A 22071-nucleotide genomic window follows, 5' to 3' on the forward strand; every position below is an offset into this window, starting at 1 on the left:
AGGGTGAACCCCGCCTTTCGCCCATAGTCAGCTGGGATAGGCTCCAGCTCGCCTGCGACCCTGTAGAACAGGATAAAGCGGCTACAGATAATGAGATGAGATATTGGGTGCTTTTGTACAATCGTTATACTTCAGACAACAGTAAAATGATAAACTAAGCTCCTTGCTCAAAAATATTGTCTGATCCAGCATGTCAAGTGAGGACTGACAAGAACAATGTGGTCTTTTTTATACAATCTAACAAAAATATAATCAAGCCAACAATCACAAACCAGTACCACCTACTGGGACTCCCAAGATTTCAGTGCAATACCCAACAAGTCCCTTAATTCAACCAATGTTTCATCTGTAAAGCCAAGGACGTTCTTTAAATCCAACAATGCAAGCAGTCCGCCACTCTGACTCATTCCCATGCCTTGCAGCAAAGTCCTGTGTTGACTAAAGGAGTTATAGGCTGTTTTTTACAGGTCTCTTTTCCAGGTATGAGCCATCCTCTTCTGAGCAATGAAACACGGCTTGAGTCACAGAGTGTCATTCATTGGTTAACGTTCCTTGATGGCGTTCCATTCAATTTCACCCCATTACACATAGTCACCCCCATCTCCAATTCAAATGATCAGCAATGCTGTATGTGAGAGACAATACGTATGCGTGTGTGTGCGTGTGTGTGTGTGTGTTATCCAACTAGCACTGCATATGTTGAGAGGACACAAGTTGAAAAGATCACTGGAGGAGCCGGTTTTTAAGGACTTGCACCTTTGTGGAGAGTCGGCTGCCATCCAACTCCATAATTACTTTCTGCAGAAATTCAAATGTGCTCTTCAACTCTTTCGGGTAACTTAAATTCAGGCAGTAAATGAGGCCGAGCAGCAGCGCACATGCATTTGCAGTGTTCCTCAGACCGTGCAGAACTTCCACCCCTTCTATGACGATTCCAACATCTTCAGGATCCTCGTCGGGCTCTGCTCCCTCATGTATTATGACGTAGATCCCCATGATGATGGCCTCCATCCCACGGGTTGCCTCAGGATCAACATCCTGACAATGACATGAAACATACAATTGGTTTTCTCTCACACTTAAAATAAACAAACCATTACAATTACAGAGTTCACTTGTTAGTCAGTATACAGGTGCTGGTATTATAATTAGAATATCATGAAAAAGTTGTTTTTGTCCCTCATTTCAAGTCCAGCTATTGTATAGATGTGTTACACACTGAATGAAATATTCTTTGCAATTATTTCTTGATATTTGGCTCATAGATGTTGAAAAACCAAAAATTAGTGTCCCAGAAAATAACATTGCAGAGGATCAATAATAAAGGGTGTTTTAAACAGAAAATGTTTAAAGGCTTCTGAAAAAGTATGTTAATTTCACTGGCCAGCAAACTCTCCTGATCAGAACCCTATAGAGAATGTGTGGGGTATTATTAAGAGGAAAATGAGAGACATCAGAGCCAAAAATGCAGATGACCACAAGCATGCAATTAAAGCATCCAGGACATCCACTACACCTGAACAGTGCCCACAGGCTGAGCATCGATGCAGTTATAACATATAAAAGGAGGTTCAACCAAGTGCTGACCACATAGAAATGAGAATACTTTTCAGAAGCTCAACATTTTCTGTTTAAATTAATTATTGATCCTCTGTAATATTCTTATTTTCTGAGATGCTAAATTTTGCATTTTCATCATCTGTGAGCCACTATCATAAAACATCAAGAAATTAAGGCTTGCAATGTTTGACTCCATGTGTAACAAATCTATACAATAGATGGGTTTTACTTTCTGAAATCAGTGACAAAGAATATTCAACTTTTTCATGATATTCTAATTATATGACCTGCACCTGCACAAACTAACAAAATCAGCAGGGGATCAAATCGTCATTTCCTCCACCGTAGCCTCAATTTCAATCTGGCAAAAAGTAGTGTGTTAACATCAGTGACTATTACTAAGGTAAGGTCCATACTCTTAGGCCAAGTTTACATTAGACCGTATCTGTCTCGTTTTCTTCGCGGATGCACTGTCCGTTTACATTAAAACGCCTGGAAACGCCGGGAAACGGGAATCCGCCAGCGTCCACGTATTCAATCCAGATCGTGTCTGGTCCGGTGCTGTGTAAACATTGAGGATACGTGGATACGCTGTGCTGAGCTCTAGCTGGCGTCGTCATTGGACAACGTCACTGTGACATCCACCTTCCTGATTCACTGGCGTTGGTCATGTGACGCGACTGCTGAAAAACGGCGCGGACTTCTGCCTTGTATCACCTTTCATTAAAGAGTATAAAAGTATGAAAATACTGCAAATACTGATGCAAATACTGCCCATTGTGTAGTTATGATTGTCTTTAGGCTTGCCATCCTTCCACTTGCAAGTGGTAAGTGACGCGCATGCCCGACATGCACTGAGATCACACACACAGCGGCTCAGTCCCGAATCACTGCTCGTGCGCTCCACTCGCGCGCTCTGTGAGCTGCGCAGGGCCGGAGTGCGCACCCTCCAGAGGGCACTCGCTGTTCAGGGCGGAGTGATTTGGAGCGCAGGATGCCTGCGGAGCCGAGCGTATCCGTGTATTGGCGTTGCTGTGTGCACGCGAATCGTGTATTGGCGTTGCTGTGTGCACATTAATCGTTTTAAAAACGTTAATCTGATGATCCGCTGATATGGTCTAATGTAAACCCCACCTTAATTACAGCTTACCAGGTAGGTCCTTACTAGGCTTTCAGGCTGTTCATTTAGGTAGATGCATAGCCCTTTGAGGACACATTCTCTGCGAATCTGAACACTGGGATTCTGGGGGGGGGGGGGGGGGGGGGGGTAGAGAATTTCAAAAATGTTTCAATATAAAGCAGGGGTCTCCAACTTTTCTGGGACCAATGGTTACCTGAAGGATTGGAATACTTAAATGAGAGTCAATGTCCGGTTCAAATAACAGTTAAGTATGATCGTTACCTTTAAAATAATGAAACAAAAAACATTAGAACACAAAGAAAGAAAGAAAGAAAGAAAGAAAGAAAGAAAGAAAGAAGCCCTTACAGTACCTCAGGCTTATGGCAGTCACTACATTGGGGACCCCCCCCCCCCAATGTTTCTATTACTCACATACAATTTGAGGCAAGATAAATAAACAGGATTGGCAAGGTACAGATTAAAAACAAGTGTAATCAGAGATGGCAATCTGCCTCCCCTTGCCAACACTGTAGGTATATCATGTATATCATGCGACACATAGATGCACGTGCGCGTGTTTGTCTAAAGCCCTATTCACACGGGATTAGTATTACCTGTCAACCTATAGTCATTTGTAAATTCCCACCCAACCTCTGTGTTAAATCCCTTGCATTCGCACGGGATAAGCAAAGTCTGTAATTTACTCAATTTACAGACATCACAACTGGATATGTCGTAACATCCTGTACTTCAGAAACACCCATTCAGTCATGTCCCGCCCTCCCGCCCCAGTTAAAGACAGCTGACAAATCAGAAACACCCATTCAGTCATGTCCCGCCCTCCCGCTGCCACTCAGCGAAAGAAGAAAGTGCAGACACAGGCTTTTTAGCTTACAAATTACTATTATTATTTTTTTAAATTATTATTAGAAGGCACATGGAGTTTAGTCCTGCCTTGGCCAGTGCATTCTGAAAGTATGTTTCGGTCTGTAGCCAACAATGCATGTTATTGCAGATCACATCTCTCCACACAAACTAAAGGCGCAGATGCCGACTTTTTCACGGCTTTTTCATGGACTGTAAGGCATTTGCTTATGTAGTAATTTTAATACAGAATTTACTCTGATGAAATTATTCAGACACTCCAACGCCCCCCCTAAAAAAAAAAAATCGGATCTGCACGAGCCGTGAAAAAGGCGCGCCGTTTGCATCCCTGTTTAAACTCATAGGTTAACCGACTTTAACCGGCTAATGAGGCTCGGTGGTCGGACAAGATTTTTTTTAGTTTTCGCATCCCTAGTCCAAGGAGGATATGGCCTGGCTATAGCTATGAAATATTAAAAATGTTCCTTACCGAAAGCAGCCACACAAGTCATCCAGGTCAAAAATCTCCGAGCTCTCCTCTTGGATTTCTTGCTGTATTTGGGAAGCGGAGTCCATGTAGTGTGGTATGGGGCACGACTACCACTTGCCCCTTAAACAGTACTCATGAAAATTTCAACCGTAGCCTCCATTAGCCTACTCACAGTAACCGGAAAAGATATAAAACGCGCGCAATTACAATAACAAACACGGACATGCGTATTCGCACGGGACTAGTATTGTCACTGGACGTCTGTGTTTGACAAAATATAGTAGGTAATTTGCGGCAGAATTATTACTTTACAAATTACAGACATGGCGCATTCGCACGGGACCAACATCTCAGACATTCTCTGCAATTATTACAAATCGCCAGAGGTTCACAGGTAATACTAATCCCGTGCGAATAGGGCTTAAGACAAGTGTGTGTATGACCGCACGTGTTCGGCTCTCCTTGCAGGCGACACAACAAGCAGACAGTCGCACGCACAGACAGACAGACAGACAGACGTCACTGCCATATGTATCATATCTAGATGGTGTGTGCGGCACTGTTGACTGAGTGAAAAGGGCACCCAAGTTGAGCCGGTTGACCGTGTCTGATCAACAGACACCAGGCCAATCATCTACAGTCAGAGGATGCCAAAACTCTGTGCATTATGACTGCAAAATGCAGCGAGCTGGAGAGGCAGGAAATGTTAGTTCATGATTAAGTTTAAAAATTCAACTTTCTGGAAGACTGTCACTGAGGCTTTCAGTTTCATCATAGCCACAGCAACAGTTGTCAAACTCAAGGCCCAGGGACCAAATACGGCCCGCCGTGTCATTGTACTTGGCCCGCGAGATCATTTTAAATGTGTATTGCCGTTGGCCCACATACACCATTAATATTTAGGAATATGACTTGAAAACAACATGTTGTGCATCACACAAGATTTATGAATAAGCCCAGGCCTAGTAATAGTGATATCTCCCATTCACAGCACAGAACAGAACAGGATTACATATGTAGCCTATACTGTATGTGTGTAGGCACATTTGAACTACCATGATGGGAGTGTTTGTGAGATTTTTCTAGTTTTAAGTGCATGCACACACAATTTCGGTCAATTTTTGAGTAAATACTGACTTTGGCCCGTGACTTAGTCCCTGATTTTGACCCACTGTGAATTTCAGTTTGTATGCACCTTGTCAACATCACCAACTATTTAAGAGTTAGTGTCAATATAATTAATAACAAAAACTGTTGTTTTTTATCTCTCTCTTCCGGCTGGTACTGCATCTAGATTCTGCCTAGGGGGCAATCACAGGCAAGTGCAGAGTGAATGGAAGTCAACGGAGCAACGACCCTTCATGACCCGACCCATATGGCGGTGCCATAGCCAAATTGCCCCCAATAGTAAGGAATAGGCAATACACTATGTAGGTATATGATATCTATGGTCACTGCAACACATGGCCCTCAGGTAGTAAAGGGGAAGCAAGGTCAGATTTCTTAATGTGAAAAGGTCACATAATTCAACTATACCTTGTCCATGGCTGCCGTCATCAGTCTGATTTTGTGTCCTGCTTCACCCCCCTTATTTCTGAACACTTTCAGTAGGCGATCAGAGTAGCCATCTAGCTGGGACATGAATTTTGGCAGAAGTGGTACAGTCGTGATGCGGGTAAATTCGGCATTTACCTAAAACAGAACACAAGACAGACAAAAATCATTCAAAAGGAAATGAAACCATTGTTGATATTCCCCCTTTGACAGAATGTTTGACTGTTTGAAATCAGATGTGGACAACCTGGGACAAAAGCCTTAACAATATAGTGTTTAGTCTGTGTTGTGAAAAGTTCTCAGGCATACCATTATCCCTGCAGGGAAGACAGGATCTTGACCCACTGTTAAGAAAAAAAAAAGCTTCAGCTGAAGTTAACCACTACATCAACATCCCCATAGAGTTATTCAGCAGAATGAAGCATGAAGTTCACTGATCGGCTACAAATGTCACATTCCTCATATTACTCTGTAAAGTTCTAATTTTCTGAGACACTGAATTTTGCGTTATCATCTGTGAGCCACTATCATAAAACATCAAGAAATTAAAGCTTGCAATGTTTCACTCCATGTGTAACAAATCTATACAATAGATGGGTTTCACTTTCTGAAATCAGTGACAAAGAATATTCAACTTTTTCATGATATTCTAATTATATGACCTGCACCTGTATATGCAGAACAAAGATGCACAACAAGGACACAATCTACATTACCTCACTCTCAGAAAAAAGAGCTGGCCATCTGCGTTTGAGCTCGGTGATGAAGGGCATGTCCTGGACGATTTCCTGCCTTCTGTAGGCAAATGTTTTTTCCATTTTAATTTTTACTTGTTGCTGGTTTTTCTTCTGCACCTCCAAAAGAAGCGTTTTCCGTTCCTCTTCAAGACTCTCTTTCAGTGCACCCGCAGGATAGGCAGGACAGTAATTAACTTCTGCTTTGCGTGGCTTTTTCACCTGGTTGGGGCTTCGTTGGTTTGGGTTACGTTTTCCCTTCATCGAATTTGTGCAAAGTTCTGGGCAACCAATGCTCCTCAGTTTGGTTCTGTAGTTGCCCATTTTATATTTTAAACTAATTTTCCACCCATAGTAGCCACATGCAGACCCTTGCTCCTTCAAGCATGGGTGTTTGTTACTAGAGCCTCAGCCACTGTATCAAACTCTGCGCTTGTAGGGTACACCTTGTACTTCATAATTTCAGACACTAAAGCTTCCAGGATGTCGGACTTGAGTTTGAACCCTGGAGTAAGAAGAGTGCCACTGCTGCAGTATGCACTGTTGGCCCTTTCCAGCTGAACCTCAACCTCATAAGAAAATTGTGGAATTTGGAAGGTTTGGGGCCACGGCTTGGAGCGAAGAGATGAACTTGATGTAGATGCGGGGGAAGAAAGTATCTGTGTGTCTGCCCATGACGGCGATGGTGAAACGCAGGCCACATCATCCAGTCCTTGAGAAAGAGGAGCTGCATCAGGGTGAGGGCTAATGTCAGACTCATTTGTTAGGTATATCACTTTTACTGTGCTCTTGTCTTGGAGATCTGAAGTAGATGACAAGTTCACAAACTCATTGTCAAAGTCAATGTCTTTGTACTGTAGTCTAAACTTAACGGTTCCTGACAAACTGCACTGTCTTGCAATTTCTGTTTTCAGGTCCTCGACTGAATCCGGTATTCCGGATGGAAGAATCAATTTGCTGGCGTTGTCTGTGCCAAGGACGACCCTTAGGGTTGCAGCCATCTTGAATTCAGTCTGAAAATTAAAGCACATTTCCGTAACAAGAGTAATTAGGATCAGGTGATACATATTATTACAGCAATGATGCAAAGTATTGTGCTTTTCACATTTTTTCTTTCATATTTTTTGTATTCTGAATGATGATTTGAAGTGATTCTGAATTGAGTATTGAAACTTTAACCCATTTATGCCTAAAACGCCTGCAGAAAACACCTGTTAAAAGTAGAGTATGTAGGATGGTGGCCAGAGTAGGCATTGCAACTATGCTGCCCATTCCAAAATTTGATCTTTTCATGAATATTTACCAAGTAATAAACTAATATTTACTGGTCTGACCAAAGTACTGTAAGTTTCGCAGCTAAAGATGTCTATTATTGGTCTTTCAGCTCTAACATATCAACATTTTTAAATTTAATAAAATCTCAGATGGGTAATGAAAAATACATGTTACATGATTATTTCATATAACTAATAACATTTTAATAAATCATGCCAACACACAGACCAAGTGATCTAACACATAGAATAAGACACCTTGATATGACAGAGGTGGGAAACTTGGTATGAGAGAGGGGTGGAAATTTTTAACCTTTGGTTGGCTTGTAAAGGTGATTAACTTGAAAAAAATTACATAGTGTACTTTTAATAAGTGAGAAATTAAAATGTTACATTACCGGCCACATGCTCAAATCTCTTCAGTGTGACCATTCGTACGGATCCTGTTTTGTAGTCTGCCAAGGGGAACCGGTCAGCAAGTTCCCTGACATCCAGAAATTCAAGCTGACTTGTCGGAATCAACTCAAAGGCTCGGTAGTGTTCCCTATACCATGAGCACAGTTTTCTTACAATGGGGCTCAGGCAATCACAGAAAACACACAACTGAATTATCTCTGAGAATTCTGGAAGTCCCCACATGATCCATGCACTACTATCATGCCCTTTCTGTAATTAATGCCATTAATGGTTACACTATGAGCAAGGTTTACAGCAGTGATCCCCGGGTACTTCTGAGTAAGGGAATTCAAAACATCGTTGTTTAAGACATCAATGGGGACCTTTGAGACTTGGGTTACCTCCAAGGAAGATTTTTCAGCATCAGATGTACAGTATGCATGTGATGGCTCACCATTAGCTGATGTTTTCTGGCCAATGACAAAGTTACGTTTCAGAAGTTCTTTGCATGTCTAACAATCTGCTTAAAAAAGCTATGCTTTGCTTCGAACCGCATGGTCCACAGCGCAACAAGGGGACCATAACATCTAATCAGCTCTGGATAATGCTCCAGAAAATGATGTTTTGGTGACAGGTTTTGACCAGGAAACACCTCCTGATAAAGCTTTCTGTGCTCTGAGATTTTGCTCTCCAAATATCCCAATGATTCTGCACTGTGAATAGGAGCAACAACTAACTCCACAATGTCCTTTAAAGTCAAAATCACCTGCCACGCAGGTTCACCAATGGGAACTAGAGCACCAACCATCAAAGGAAGTAATCTCAGGAAGCACCAATTCTCATGGGCATTGCCACCTATACTTTGTTTCCTTTGGAATGCTTGGGGTAACATGTGAGGGTGATTAGTCTTATCCCCCCACTTGTATGGAAACAAACGAATGACATCATTAATGTGATTGAGAGTGAAGTGCTTCTTCAAGAGAAGCACACCAATGCAACGTGCCAGTTCAACAGGGACTATGCCCTCAAAGAGATCATGCACAATATCTGGGGGGTAACCTCTAAGTACATTAAAGTGTGTTAGACTATCCGTTAAAACACAAGATCTCTTTACACCAAAGTAATTCACTTGTCCTTCCTGAGCCGTTCTGATGTGTAGCTCATGATTCTCTTTGCTTCTGAGCTGGAAGGCTCCCGATTTGACTTCTTGTGACTGGATATCACTAAGCTGAGCAGTACAAAATCGACAGAAGTACTTCCCGGAAAAACTTTCCACAAAACCCGCAAGCCCATGTGCCCCAAGATTATCGGCAATAACACACTGCACTGTGCCCTTCACAATTGCTCCCAACTGTGGAATAAACAACCCTTGCTGCTCCAAGATCACCAAGTCATTCAAAAGGGGCTCAAATATCTTTGAGAAACCAAATTCTTTCACATAAACACTTTTGCACAGCAATGCTAAGTAAATGGAGGACAAGGCTGAACAACTACCAGGAGGTAAATTACCCAAGACCCAGTACACTGCACAGAGTTTATGTTTCTTTCATGATGTTCCCAATGGATTACAGAGTTCAAAGTCATCTATATACAACCATATGCAGATTCTTAAATCCTCCGATGAAAAAAAGGAATTGTTCTTGTAATGTGTTCCATCTCTGAATGACAGAAATTTCTGCGGATCTACTGGATGTACTGCATGAGCATCAACAACCTTTTCAACTATATCATTGTGACTGAGAAGTTGTTGTAGAGACCTGAGAAAGGGAATATACTGAAAGGTTTTCTTTGACCTTGCATCAAGTACATACTCAATAGGTTCCACAACCTTAAAGTGCTCCTTGTAGTATTGGTTTCGTTTATAAGATGTAGCTAATTGACCATCTGTAGCTATTGCTTTTACCAAAGGATTCTGAGAAGAAATTGCAGTGCTCAGTTCATCAATTATTGACTGATCAATGTGAAGGTCATGCTTTTTGAAAATATCAACCGTAATACTGTTTGATACAGGCAATACAGCAGAATTGAAAAGAAAGTGCAATTCTGCAAGGAGCTCATCAATTGCTGAACTTGGTACATGTGAGTAAATCTCCAATTTCAGAAGAACAGATGCCAATTTCTGAATAATTGTGTCTTGTAGATTCTCATTTACTATGTCTGACTCAATTAAACCTTGACTAGGACCTGGTTCTGCTATATCAATTACGTCAAATTGCTGATCAAGTTCTTCAGATAACTGTTCACTTGTTTTAGTAACTTTCACCACTCCATCCTTAAAGTCTTTTACTGTGCAAGTGGCATGTTTCCTATTCTTGTGAGATTTGAAGGTAGCATAAATGAACAATTTTGAAACACAACTGACAGTTTCATAGTTTTTCAAATGATTGTTGATATGGGTAAAGTACTGTGCACTAGATGATAGGACACTTCCTGGACACAAAACACATGTAAATGTTACAACCTCTGTACTTGCTTCAGATGAAACATTGACATGATACCTACTCAAATGAGTTTTAAGGGCACTCCATGTTTTAAATGAACACGGGCAATCATAGTACGTGCATGGATATGAGTGGCCCCGACCAAAACGACAGTGATTTAATTTGTAATGTTTTAGTAATTGGTACCTTGTAGGTACAGTTTCAGTGCACTGCTTGCATCTCCACATTTAGAACCTAAAAGACAGAAAATATACATAAATGAACAACATTGCACTTTTTAGAAAATTGCAGGAACAGGTCTTCTCTCAGTTCATGCCCCCTCCCCCTCATCCAAAAGAAAACGAGAGTGCTTCGAGGTCAGTGCGCACCCAGCGGCGGCCATATTGGAAGTCAAAGGTCACTGTGTCAGTGCATTGTTGTTGTCCAGCGAAGCAAAAAGGGGTGACAATGACGAATACGTGTGTCATTGTTGGCTGTAGTAACCAAGGGGAAAAAGGTGGCAAAAGCTTCCACAGACTCCCCAAAGTCGTGACTAACCCGGGAATTGCAGCACAGTAGAAAAGCGAGCGGAGGAGACGACAGTGGCTGGCTGCCATTAACCGATCAAATTTAGGACAACTTGACTGTATCCGGATTTGTTCTGATCACTTTGTGACAGGTAGGTTAATATTGTCTTGAATCTCATAGTTACTAAAATAGTTATTTTAATTTCATAGTTACCGGTAGCATCCAGTATGCCGGCTGTTGTGTGACCGTCGTTCTTTCCCTCAGTCTCGTGGCCGCTTCAACATAAAACAACAGGGAAGCAACATGGGAGCAACATTCCCCAAGTCCAGCAATGCGGTTGCAATGTGCACACAAAATAGCATGTCTCTTGTCAACTATTATCCAGGGGTGTAGACTAGGCTGGGATAGACTCTGCGAGTGTAACACTTTCCCTCTGATCACATTTGTCTCTCCGTCTTCAGCAGTAAACACCGACACATCGCGGACCCAACCGGACACAAATCTATCGTATGCTTCCATACTCTTGTAGTTCTGGAAATCCTTTAGTTCACAAAATGGACTTGGGTGAAACACTAGATAGTTCACAAGATCGATGTATGTCACATGCGGCAACAAGCTGGGGTCAGCTTTCCATTCCTTCTCACTAACAGTGTATGGATCTACATTCCCAATGAAACGTGCCTTCTCAGCATAACGCTCCCGTGCCTGCTTATCCAAACTTTCACAGTAGCGCTCCATCACTTCAGATGTCTAAATTCTTAAAAAAATCAAAGCTTCTAAGCCGTCTAACGCGGAAACGAATCGCTAAATGTGCACTCTATGATGTGCACTCTATGATGTGCACTCTATGCGCGCTCTGGAACGAGTGACTTCCAAGATGGCCGCGCACGCGCAGTGTTACTATTTTTAGCATCATCTCGGAGCACTCTATACTCGCCACTACTGTAGAGCCACAGTCTTTGCATCCATTATGAGCCCCTTTCCTGTCGTGAGCTGGAAATATGAAATTCAAAATTGATGCCAATTGTAACACACCACATAAAATGACATACAGTACCCTTAGAATGCAACCCTTACGAAAATTAACCATGGTTTTACCATGAAATACCATAGTAGATCCATGGTTACTACCATGGATGAACCATAGTAATACTATGGTTGGTTCATAGTACTTAGAATAACCATGAGATACCATGGTAGAATCATGGTTACTACATAAAAACCATAGTAAACCATGGTAGATTTTCTCAGAACGTGGAAATCTACAGCCAATAAGCAATATAAACATGCCCTTGCCCCAGCTAAAGAGGCCAGATTATCTTTACTAGTGATGGCGAAAACTGAAAATATTCTTGACCGGTCACCGAGCCTCGTTAGTCGGTTAAAGTCGGTTAACTGATCAGTTTACAACATGCAATTTGAAATAACAGCCATTTCGAGTCGCCCCTGCCGCCTGCACGTTTGCCTGCTTATTTCTCTGCCGCGGCTCACACACACACACACACACACACACACTGTGCAGGCGCCGCCTTCCACTCTCATAACTTTAAAATCTGCACAGCGCGAAACATGGAGTAATCACTGCGCTGAGAAGCTTGTATGAAGGCGGAAGACAATATGGTCCCATATTTTGAAAACTGTTTGAATGCTAGCGTTGAAAACGGATGCGTCAAGGATTAGCATCAGAATCTTGTTTGAAACATTATCGTGGCTCATTTCAACTACAGTTCTGACGAGACGCCGCTCATTTCATTTCGTTGCAGACGGCGGTAGTGCAGTCTCGGCTTATTTATAAAGCAAGATGATGATCATCATTACCTTACATGTTGCCGTTTATGATCGTGCAACCTAGAAAATCCTAAGCCAAGCAAACCTTCTTTTCAGGCTTCATGCTGTCGCCTGCGCTAACCTGTGCCATTACTTCTCGCAAACGTTCCGATGCCCGTGCCATCTGCTGCCAGCACTCTCGCTAAATAATTATATTGCTTTAGTACAGACAAGTTGTGAATAGTTGTGTGTGATGAACAATTTGTTCACTTCTCTCGAAAAAAATCATCGAATGAGATGGTGAACTGCAATCTTGCAGCATTTACTCTACTGTTAATATTTACAGGTTACTTTTTTTAACCAACAACCAAAAAATTTGACTGATTGACCATGATTCCTCGACCATCAGTCAAGCGTGGCCATCTCGTCAGGCAATGTTGGCTTCCAAAAGCTAATCGGTTCATGTAGCCTCCCCTAAGTTTTAGCGGGAAAAAGTAAAAATCCGGCCACCATTACAAAAGTTATTGTGCAAACAAACATCTGTTACGGACACCCGTACATTCAGCCTGATGACAGCCTAAAAATAAAGGCTTGGAGCAAATATTCGGAAAGCATCCGTTAACATTGAGCCAGCGCACACAAGTGTCTGCATGACACTTTATTTATTTATCTACTACAAACGTTTTTGTAGAGTTCCTACACTCGTTTTGAACAGCCAACGGTGATGTTAATTAGGATGCCAAACAACTTGTGTTTAATAAATCATGCTTAGGCTAATCCTTGTTTAACAGCCACCATCCGCCACAAAACCAAAATTACACACAAATGTACCTTGCCTAATGTAGAACATGCACTGTTTCTTTCAATATTGTAAAAAAAACATATTGAACTTACCAGGAAATAATGATTTGATGATGGTGGATCAAAATTTACCAGATAACCAAGAAAACCTTTCATACTGATCTGCATCAAGCCGAAGCATGCGCTGGAATTCTACAAAAATGCCCGTTGCTCCCCCCGTCTGCTTTATAGATAGTTTTCACTGACGTCACGGCATTCCGGGGAATGCCCCCCCAGCTGCCATCTTGGTGGGCAAACAAAACGGACCATCTCCACTACCGGCTATGTTATCTCGGATGAATTTATGAAGTTATATAGTCAGTTTTCTAAAATAAAGATCAATGTCAGCAAAATCAAGCAAACAGAAGTATATAGATACATTAGACGACATCTCACGACAACGGTATGCAGCCAAACTGGCCTTGATTGGGGGAATTGACCCCTACGAAGTGGACAAAGATGCATTTTCAAGTGACTATGCAGGGCTGCCAAAGCCTGAAACTGCCAAAGCCTGAAACTGACTTCATCAAACTTTAAAGGCTGTCTGATATATACAACTTTATATATTCACAGCACGCCTTTTGGCGGATGCCGCCTGAATCGCGCAGATCCGTTTTTTTTTTTTTTTAGGGGGGGCGTTGGAGTGTCTGATTATAATTTCAAAGCAAATTCTGTATTAAAATGTGCACATTTACACAGTCCTGCACACCGCTCGGGCTGCGCAAATGTGCGCAGCTTTCCGATTTAAACTGTTTTTTTCTCATCCTTATACTTCCTGTTTCATGGACTGTAACAGATTTGCTTATTTAGTAATTTTAATACAGAATTTACTTTGAAATTATAATCAGACACTCCAATGCTAGTCTGGCTAACGCGACTGCAAAGCTCTACGAGCTATTGGTCTGGCCAAGATATTAAGCCCAACCATTTCCCAAAGTGCATGCTTGACCCGCAACAGGCCCTCGTGTTGCGTCACACTTAGGATGGGCGGGCTCAGGCTACTCCAACGCCCCCCCTAAAAAAAAAAAGCTCGGATCTGCACGATTCAGGCGGCATCCGCCAAAAGGCGCGCTGTTTGCATCCCAAAGTCACAAATCAAATCATACAGAATAGACCTAAAATGTTTTTCAAAAATGACCCTTGCGTCAGTGAAGTGACAAGTGTCAAATAGAAACGTGACAAACGAGCGATATTAAGTGTACATTACAATGTAAACGTACACTCAGCAGTTCCAGTTAGGCATTCTCCAGAGAGTGTTCACATGATGTTTTGGTTTCCAAAAACAAACTTAAACACAATTGATTGTTTATTTAAACAACTTACCACTTATAAAATGGTCGGAGCAGACTTTGCTGTGTTTGGAAGGCTGATAATCCTTGCGGTTGATTCTCGCAAGCCATAGATTTCTCCTTTGTATGCTGAGTTTGTTTGCTCGCCTTCATGCTCCCGTACAGTGGGAATTCCATAAAAGCTCCTCTTGACTTCATCATCTGACCTATTATGACAACAGGTGTGCACCATTGCTAGCTTTAAATAGCCTGCTTGGGTTCTTTTGAAGACTTTGTACTCGCGCGTTACAATGTGTGCTCAGTCACCCGTACAGTAAGCTGGACCCCCAAGATGGCCGCCACTAGGGAATCCCCGACTCTGTGACGTCATGTGAAAACTACCGACCGTTGCCAGGATGCGCGCGCAATTTCCTCTGACATATGAAAGTATGGAGAGCGCACTGGGACAACCTGAATGCAGTTTAATCAACTGTATTACATAAATCCAACTCAATAAGGTCTAACAATCATAAAAACCAAAACTGTTAGGTTATTAAAACAAAACTCACTTGATTTAATCGTTAAACACGACAATATTTAATAAATTTAACATGAACTAGTTATTTAACTCCAGCAACATGCATATTTCATTTCTTAGAGTGCAGAAGCAGCAGCTGTACAAATGCGAAGTCATCCATTATTGTTGTTGTTGTTGCTGCTTCTTCTCCCTGTTGTTGTTGCTTTGATGTTTGCGCCAAGGTTTATGCAAACGCGGCGATGTAACTGACGTATACAGTGACGTAATGACGTGGCTCCCCTTAGCACTCCAAGTTATGGAAAAGTAAACTGGTTCTCAGCTGGTTCGCAAGTTGAACGAGTTGTGAACCAGCACCGGCCCCGAACCAGCCCTGGAACTGATTTGGTGGAAAAGGGGTAACAGTCACCCAACTTCACAAATTGTGTCGCTCAAATAACTTCTTATCCAATTTAATACAGCTCTCCTGATCCCATATTGTTCCATCTTATTAATTAATATATCATGATTAATAGCATCAAAAGCTTTTTGAAGAGTGTGGCAGAGGGGGCGTGGTCGAGCGTCGGTCTGTGACCGGAGGGCAGAGTCAGGGAAGGTAAGTGGCAGAATCACTGCACCTGATGTTGATTAACGTGTTTGTGTGTCTCCCCCAGTGACCACGCCCTATTTAAGGAGCGCGAGAGCAGAGGAGGAGCTCTCTCTCCCCAACCAGACACCTGATGTGTGTGTGCGTGTCTGTGTGTGTACGAGAGTGTGCAAGAGACCACTGAAAAGCGTCAAAATAAAAAGAGTTACGAAACTCAGTTCTGGCCTGCCGTCTTCTGTGCTCCTCCCACTCCTACAAACTGCCACAAAGAGCAATAAATATCCCAGCGACATATTTATCATCTATACAGTTACTGATTTCTTCAATGGATTCCATTAATGCCAGCTCTGTTGATCTATTTGCTCTAAATCCATATTGACCATGGGCATAGCGGACGCGGGGTACACAGGGGACATGTCCCCCGCACTTCCCGTATTTGTGCCCTCTGTCCCCTGCACTTCCCGTATTTGTGCCCTCTGTCCCCTGCACTTCCCGTATTTGTGTCCTCTGTCCCCCACACTTTTTACAGCCATTACAATCACTCAATTCATGTTTAACATATGGAAACGCGTTTTTCCGAGCCGCCTCTAAACGCATCATGAGCAGGCGGAATTCAGGTGGCAAACAAACCCCGCTGTCGTGTGTGATCAGAGACACTTTAGAAAATATTGTATGAGTATCTTTGGTGTGATTCAGATCTGGGCAGCACTTCTGTATGTTCAGTAAACCAGCCAAGAGGCTAAAGACTTTACACAGTTTTTTCCAAACAAACCGTGTACCGTAAGTTGAGTAATGCTGTTGAATGTAGATAACGTTTAGCTAAAAGATGACAAATAGATGTCAGTTTAGTTAGTTAAGCTAGCTAGCTAACTTAGAGGCGGTAGTAACTAGTTACATTTACTCCGTTACATTTACTTGAGTAACTTTTTGGATAAATTGTACTCTTAAGAGTTGTTTTGTTGCAAAATACATTTTCCTTTTACTTGAGTAATATTATTCTAAAGCAGTGGCGGCTGGTAGTCTTTCAAACAGGGGAGGCTGGTCGGTTACGATATTTCCAGATTTTAAAAGAAAAAACAGTTTTGCCCATACTCTTGCCTCTGATCTGGCTGATTGTTGGCAGCGTCACTAACTGTGAAATAACAGGTTCTTTTGGCCCATTAGCCTACTGTCCAATATACATGATGGTGGTGTTGGGGGGGAGGGGTATATTTTAACATTTTATATTTTAAAATTGTGGCATGTTGTTTAAAAATTGATCATTATTGAAAGCAGCTCTTTGTCAGGAACCTCAGCAGTAACAGCAGAGTGTTCTGGAATAGGCACAAGCACTGACCTTGGGGAGCCAAACATAGAGCTGGGTGCCACACATTTCATTCAATGACACTTTCCCTATATTTTACTTATTTTGACTGAGAAATGTTTTATTGACAATTTTGATAACCCTTCACTTTTAATCCAGCTCTGTAGTGTGAAATGTTCTCGGCTGTGTTTTTGTTTAAAAATGTTTTCCAAATTGTAGCTGTGTTTAATTCATATCCAGAAAAATATATATTCCAATATAATATACTCAGCATAAATATTTTAAATAGATTCTATATTTTTGGTCCATCCATGACATATTACTAAAGTAGCCTATTTACTGTTGTTGATGTGGGTCACTTGCTGTTAGCCAATTCACTTTCTCGTACCAGGAGAGCTGAAAGGAACGAGTATTATTCCCGACCTTTTTCACCAAGTCAATTTGAGGCGTTGGTCTACCCTGCTCTTTAATTTTAATTTTTTCCTCGAAAGGAAGACTGGCAAATGGCTTCGCCAAAATTAAATCAGCAATGCTTGGCATCCGTGTGCAGCTTTCTTGCTAGCTGACTAGCCCCCTCAAGTTCAAGTTCAGTCACTCAAATAAACGAAATTTCTGGAACTAAGATAGCAAACTTGACAACACTATATTTACACTTTATTTACAATGAAAATATATACAAACTAAAAAAGCTGGTAGAAACCATATGTAATGAATGAAATCGAAATGTAAGCTGATTTCTTACAATACACCACAGCACTTGCGAATCCGCATGGGACTGAACTGAAATTCACCGCTGCCTGTCTATATTTGAAACGAGCTGTCAATCAAAGAAAATATCCGGCCACTTTCACCAATCACCAGTCTCCTCACGGAAAGCTTTGCCATGTCCCTCCCACTGTGAGGCTGGGAGTCCGTGGGCGGGCGTTTTCGCAGTATTTGTCCAATAACCGTCTTGCATTTTGAGATTGAAAAGCGCAGAGCTCCCAAATGCCATTGAAGTGCACTGAGGCTGGGCTGCATCGCGCTGTCACGAGGGGGAAAAACTCACGCACACATTAGGCGAACTGGGGAAAGTTATAACGGAATGATTTCGCACTGTAGTGGGTTGAGCACATATTTTTCTATGATTCTGGATCTGAAATAGCAATGTTATAAGGTCGGCTATAACATAAGCCTAGCGCAATTCATCCTACACGATGGTCATCATTTTTAGAGAAGGCTGAGCCTCCCTCGCTGTCTTAGAGCAATCGCCCGTGTCCTAAAGTAACAATACTCTTACTTGAGTAACGTTACTATTTTGGCTACTCTAAGATTACTCACTTCTGGGTAGAAAATAAGAATATAAATGTATTTGTGTTCCTTTGACTGTTATTTTTGTAAAGATTTAATTTATTTTTGTGGTAGTTAAAGTACATGAGTTTGCTGATCATTATTACTCATCTCATCTCATCTCATTATCTGTAGCCGCTTTATCCTGTTCTACAGGGTCGCAGGCAAGCTGGAGCCTATCCCAGCTGACTATGGGCTATTCCTAATTCTATTTCAAAACGTTGCTTTCCACATATTTTTTAATCTTTATTGCCACAATAGAAAGAGCAGGGTGAGAGAGGAGACAGTGGACCAGAGGCCAACAGGGATGATTATGCAGGGTCACAGCTGAGAAGAGAATATAACGAGCTATGTCACTACTATTCTTAATTCTATATAAATTTTACTTTGCACATTTACTATCTATATTATTGCAGGAGAAATTGTAACTGGCTAAAGAAATGTATATCGGATAAGAGTGACTCTAAGATTAGCATTTCCACTGCTATTTCAGAACGAGTATTATTTATACTAAATGTTTTTTGTCTGTGTTGCAATAGGCAGCACAGGGAGAAGGTCATGGGTCGGGGAGAGACCAGGCTGCAGCATTGACAGGCAGGGAGAGGCTTCAGACAGAGATACAGCAGAGGATGGAGCTTCTGTGGCCACTTTAAAACCACATCAGCCAGATCCTAAGACCATTGTGTCTCAGAAGTTGGCAGACAAAACTCTCCGGTTTCAGAGACAATGGTATCAGGTTCCCTGGTGCTGTGCTGTTTGTGGTTATGTGGTTCTTTAGCTGCTAAGGAGAGGTTTAATTGAATGCGAGAGGATGATAAATCACTCAATAGACCTCTGAACAATTTGTCCCCCTCACTTCTAAAATGATGGCTACGCCCCTGATATTGACCATCACTGAGTAGTTTGTATTTTTCAGTGAATTTATCGAATCTGTTATTGAGTTTCTCAAGAATTTTGGAGAATTGAGGAAGTAAAGAAACAGGTCTGTAATTTGTGAAGTTGTGTTTGTCCCCAGATTTATACAATGGAATTACTTTTGCTGTTTTCAAACTGCTTGGAAATGTACCGGTTTGAAATGACAAATTACAGATGTTTGTTAATGGTTTAGAAATCCCCAATAATAGTTTTCACTAGTTTCATATCAATATCATTACAATCTGTGGATATTTTATTACTACATTTATTAACTAGATCAGTAATTTCCCTCTCATCTACTGGTGTAAGAAACATAGAACAAGAATTCCTCTTTATAATATTATCTATACAATCATCATTTGTTACCGGATCAGAGATATTTTGAGCTAATCTTGGTCCAACATTAACAAAAAAATTATTAAAACTATTAGCAACTACATCCATGTTATAATTTTCGATACCTTTGTCATTAAAGTATTTAGGGTAATGTATTTGCCCAGAGCCATCTTTAATAATACTATTTAATATATTCCATATTCCTTTAATATTATTTTTGCTATTATATATTAATTTACCATAATAATCCTTCCTACATCTCCTTATGATACTCGTTAACTTGTTTTTATATTTTTTATATTATTTTCTGCCTCTTTGGTTCTTAATTCAATAAATTCTCTATATAGAGTGTTTTTCTTCTTACAGGCATTTTGTAATCCCTTAGTAATCCAAGGTTGCTCATTATAGTTTTGTTTTGTACAATATTGCTTCAGTGGGCAATTTTTATCATATAATAATTTGAATATACTTAAAAAGTTATCATATGCTCCATCAATGCTATTCTCTATATAAACTGATTCCCAGTCTTGCAGTAATAAATCATTATTTAATGCAAACATGGCTTCCTCTGTCCTAACTCTTCTGTACTTAAGTTTATGGTCTGTCACATTTCTCTTACAATCCCATCTCATCTCATTATCTGTAGCCGCTTTATCCTGTTCTACAGGGTCGCAGGCAAGCTGGAGCCTATCCCAGCTGACTACGGGTGAAAGGCGGGGTACACCCTGGACAAGTCGCCAGGTCATCACAGGGCTGACACATAGACACAGACAACCATTCACACTCACATTCACACCTACGCTCAATTTAGAGTCACCAGTTAACCTAACCTGCATGTCTTTGGACTGTGGGGGAAACCGGAGCACCCGGAGGAAACCCACGCGGACACGGGGAGAACATGCAAACTCCGCACAGAAAGGCCCTCGCCGGCCACAGGGCTCGAACCCAGAACCTTCTTGCTGTGAGGCGACAGCGCTAACCACTACACCACCGTGCCGCCCCCATGCAGAAGTCATAAAATAAAAATCTATCACAAAGATTTCATTAAAAAATAGGATGCCTAAAAGTTTTGTACAGAACTCTCTCTCTCTGATATATATATATATATATATATATATATATATATATATATATATATATATATATATATATATATACATACACACACACACACAGACATACTTGCTTTATTTGTGTTTACACTGAGGGTGTGGGAGAAACGCTATTTCAATCCTGTCTGTCCTGTACATATGGCAGAATTTACAATCAAGTTCACTTGACTTGACTTGAAAAGCGCCAGTGACTATCAGCATCTTGTTTTCAGTGGCAATCTTCTTCCAGAGTGTGAACAGGTTCTTTACATCCCAGCAAACACATACGTATATACGACGTAGTGGTTAGGTAGTGGTCTGGTAATGTCAGGGAAATACGTCGTAGTTATGTAGTAGGCACGTCCTAATAAAACGTCGTGCCAATACGTAATGACAACATAGTGGAAATATATAATGACACCGTCATAACAACAACATAGTGGTAATACATAATGACAACGTACAGTAGTGGTAATACGTAACGACAACGTACAGTAGTGGTAATACGTAACGACAATGTACAGTAGTGGTAATACGTAACGACAACGTACAGTAGTGGTAATACGTAACGACAACGTACAGTAGTGGTAATACGTAACGACACCATAGTAACAACAACATAGTAGTAATACGTAACGACAATGTACAGTAGTGGTAATACGTAACGACACCATAGTAACGACAACATAGTGGTAATACGTAATGACAACGTAGTGGTAATATGTAACGGACACGTTATCCAGCGACCATCCAGTAACGTATGTCCTAGTCTACATGTTGTGTGCATTTTCTATTTGATGATCGATGTATTAATAATTTGCTTTCGTACATTTTGTTGTATGTCTCTATGAATAACATTAACAATGTGATCTTGGTCTATTGATGAATTGATCGTGATTTATTTAACTTTAAAATAGCGCTGAATGAGGCCATTTCAATGAAATAAAAGTTCGTAGATTCATGATTTTGCAGTTTGTCTTATCAGTTTATCTGCATTGTAACCCTCGAATATAACTATTAGTGGTATTTTTTTTAATCCCAAATCATGTTCGGTACACGCAAAACTTTAACTGAAGGGGAGGACTTTCACATGACCCATGATTGCCAATTTCCATGACCCGTGATTTGAGCCTGTTTCTATTCCTGTGATGTGTGATTGAG

General features: G+C 41.2%; 2 protein-coding genes across 2 annotated transcripts in view; one reads left to right on the forward strand and one right to left on the reverse strand.

Moving 5' to 3' along the window:
- Positions 1–22071, forward strand: part of LOC132869636 (uncharacterized) — a 343638-nt gene that overhangs the window by 40731 nt on the left and 280836 nt on the right.
- LOC132870183 (uncharacterized) lies at positions 141–6646 on the reverse strand. The gene is made up of 3 exons (XM_060903770.1): positions 6305–6646; positions 5571–5726; positions 141–1038 (listed from the first exon to the last, which is right to left on the reverse strand). The coding sequence occupies exons 1-3, from the start codon at positions 6644–6646 to the stop codon at positions 724–726; spliced, it is 813 nt and encodes a 270-aa protein (XP_060759753.1). The 3' UTR covers positions 141–723.

Source organism: Neoarius graeffei, chromosome 21 (genome assembly GCF_027579695.1).
Source record: "Neoarius graeffei isolate fNeoGra1 chromosome 21, fNeoGra1.pri, whole genome shotgun sequence".
Classification (NCBI taxonomy): Eukaryota; Metazoa; Chordata; class Actinopteri; order Siluriformes; family Ariidae; genus Neoarius; species Neoarius graeffei.

Excerpts from the sequence above, each read along its gene's own strand:
- LOC132870183 (XM_060903770.1), bottom strand. The coding sequence starts at position 6,646 with ATGGGCAACTACAGAACCAAACTGAGGAGCATTGGTTGCCCAGAACTT. Across the intron at positions 5,727-6,304 it reads CTCTTTTTTCTGAGAGTGAG|GTAAATGCCGAATTTACCCG; the intron begins GTAATGTAGATT and ends GTTCTGTTTTAG. Across the intron at positions 1,039-5,570 it reads TGACGGCAGCCATGGACAAG|GATGTTGATCCTGAGGCAAC; the intron begins GTATAGTTGAAT and ends TGTCATTGTCAG.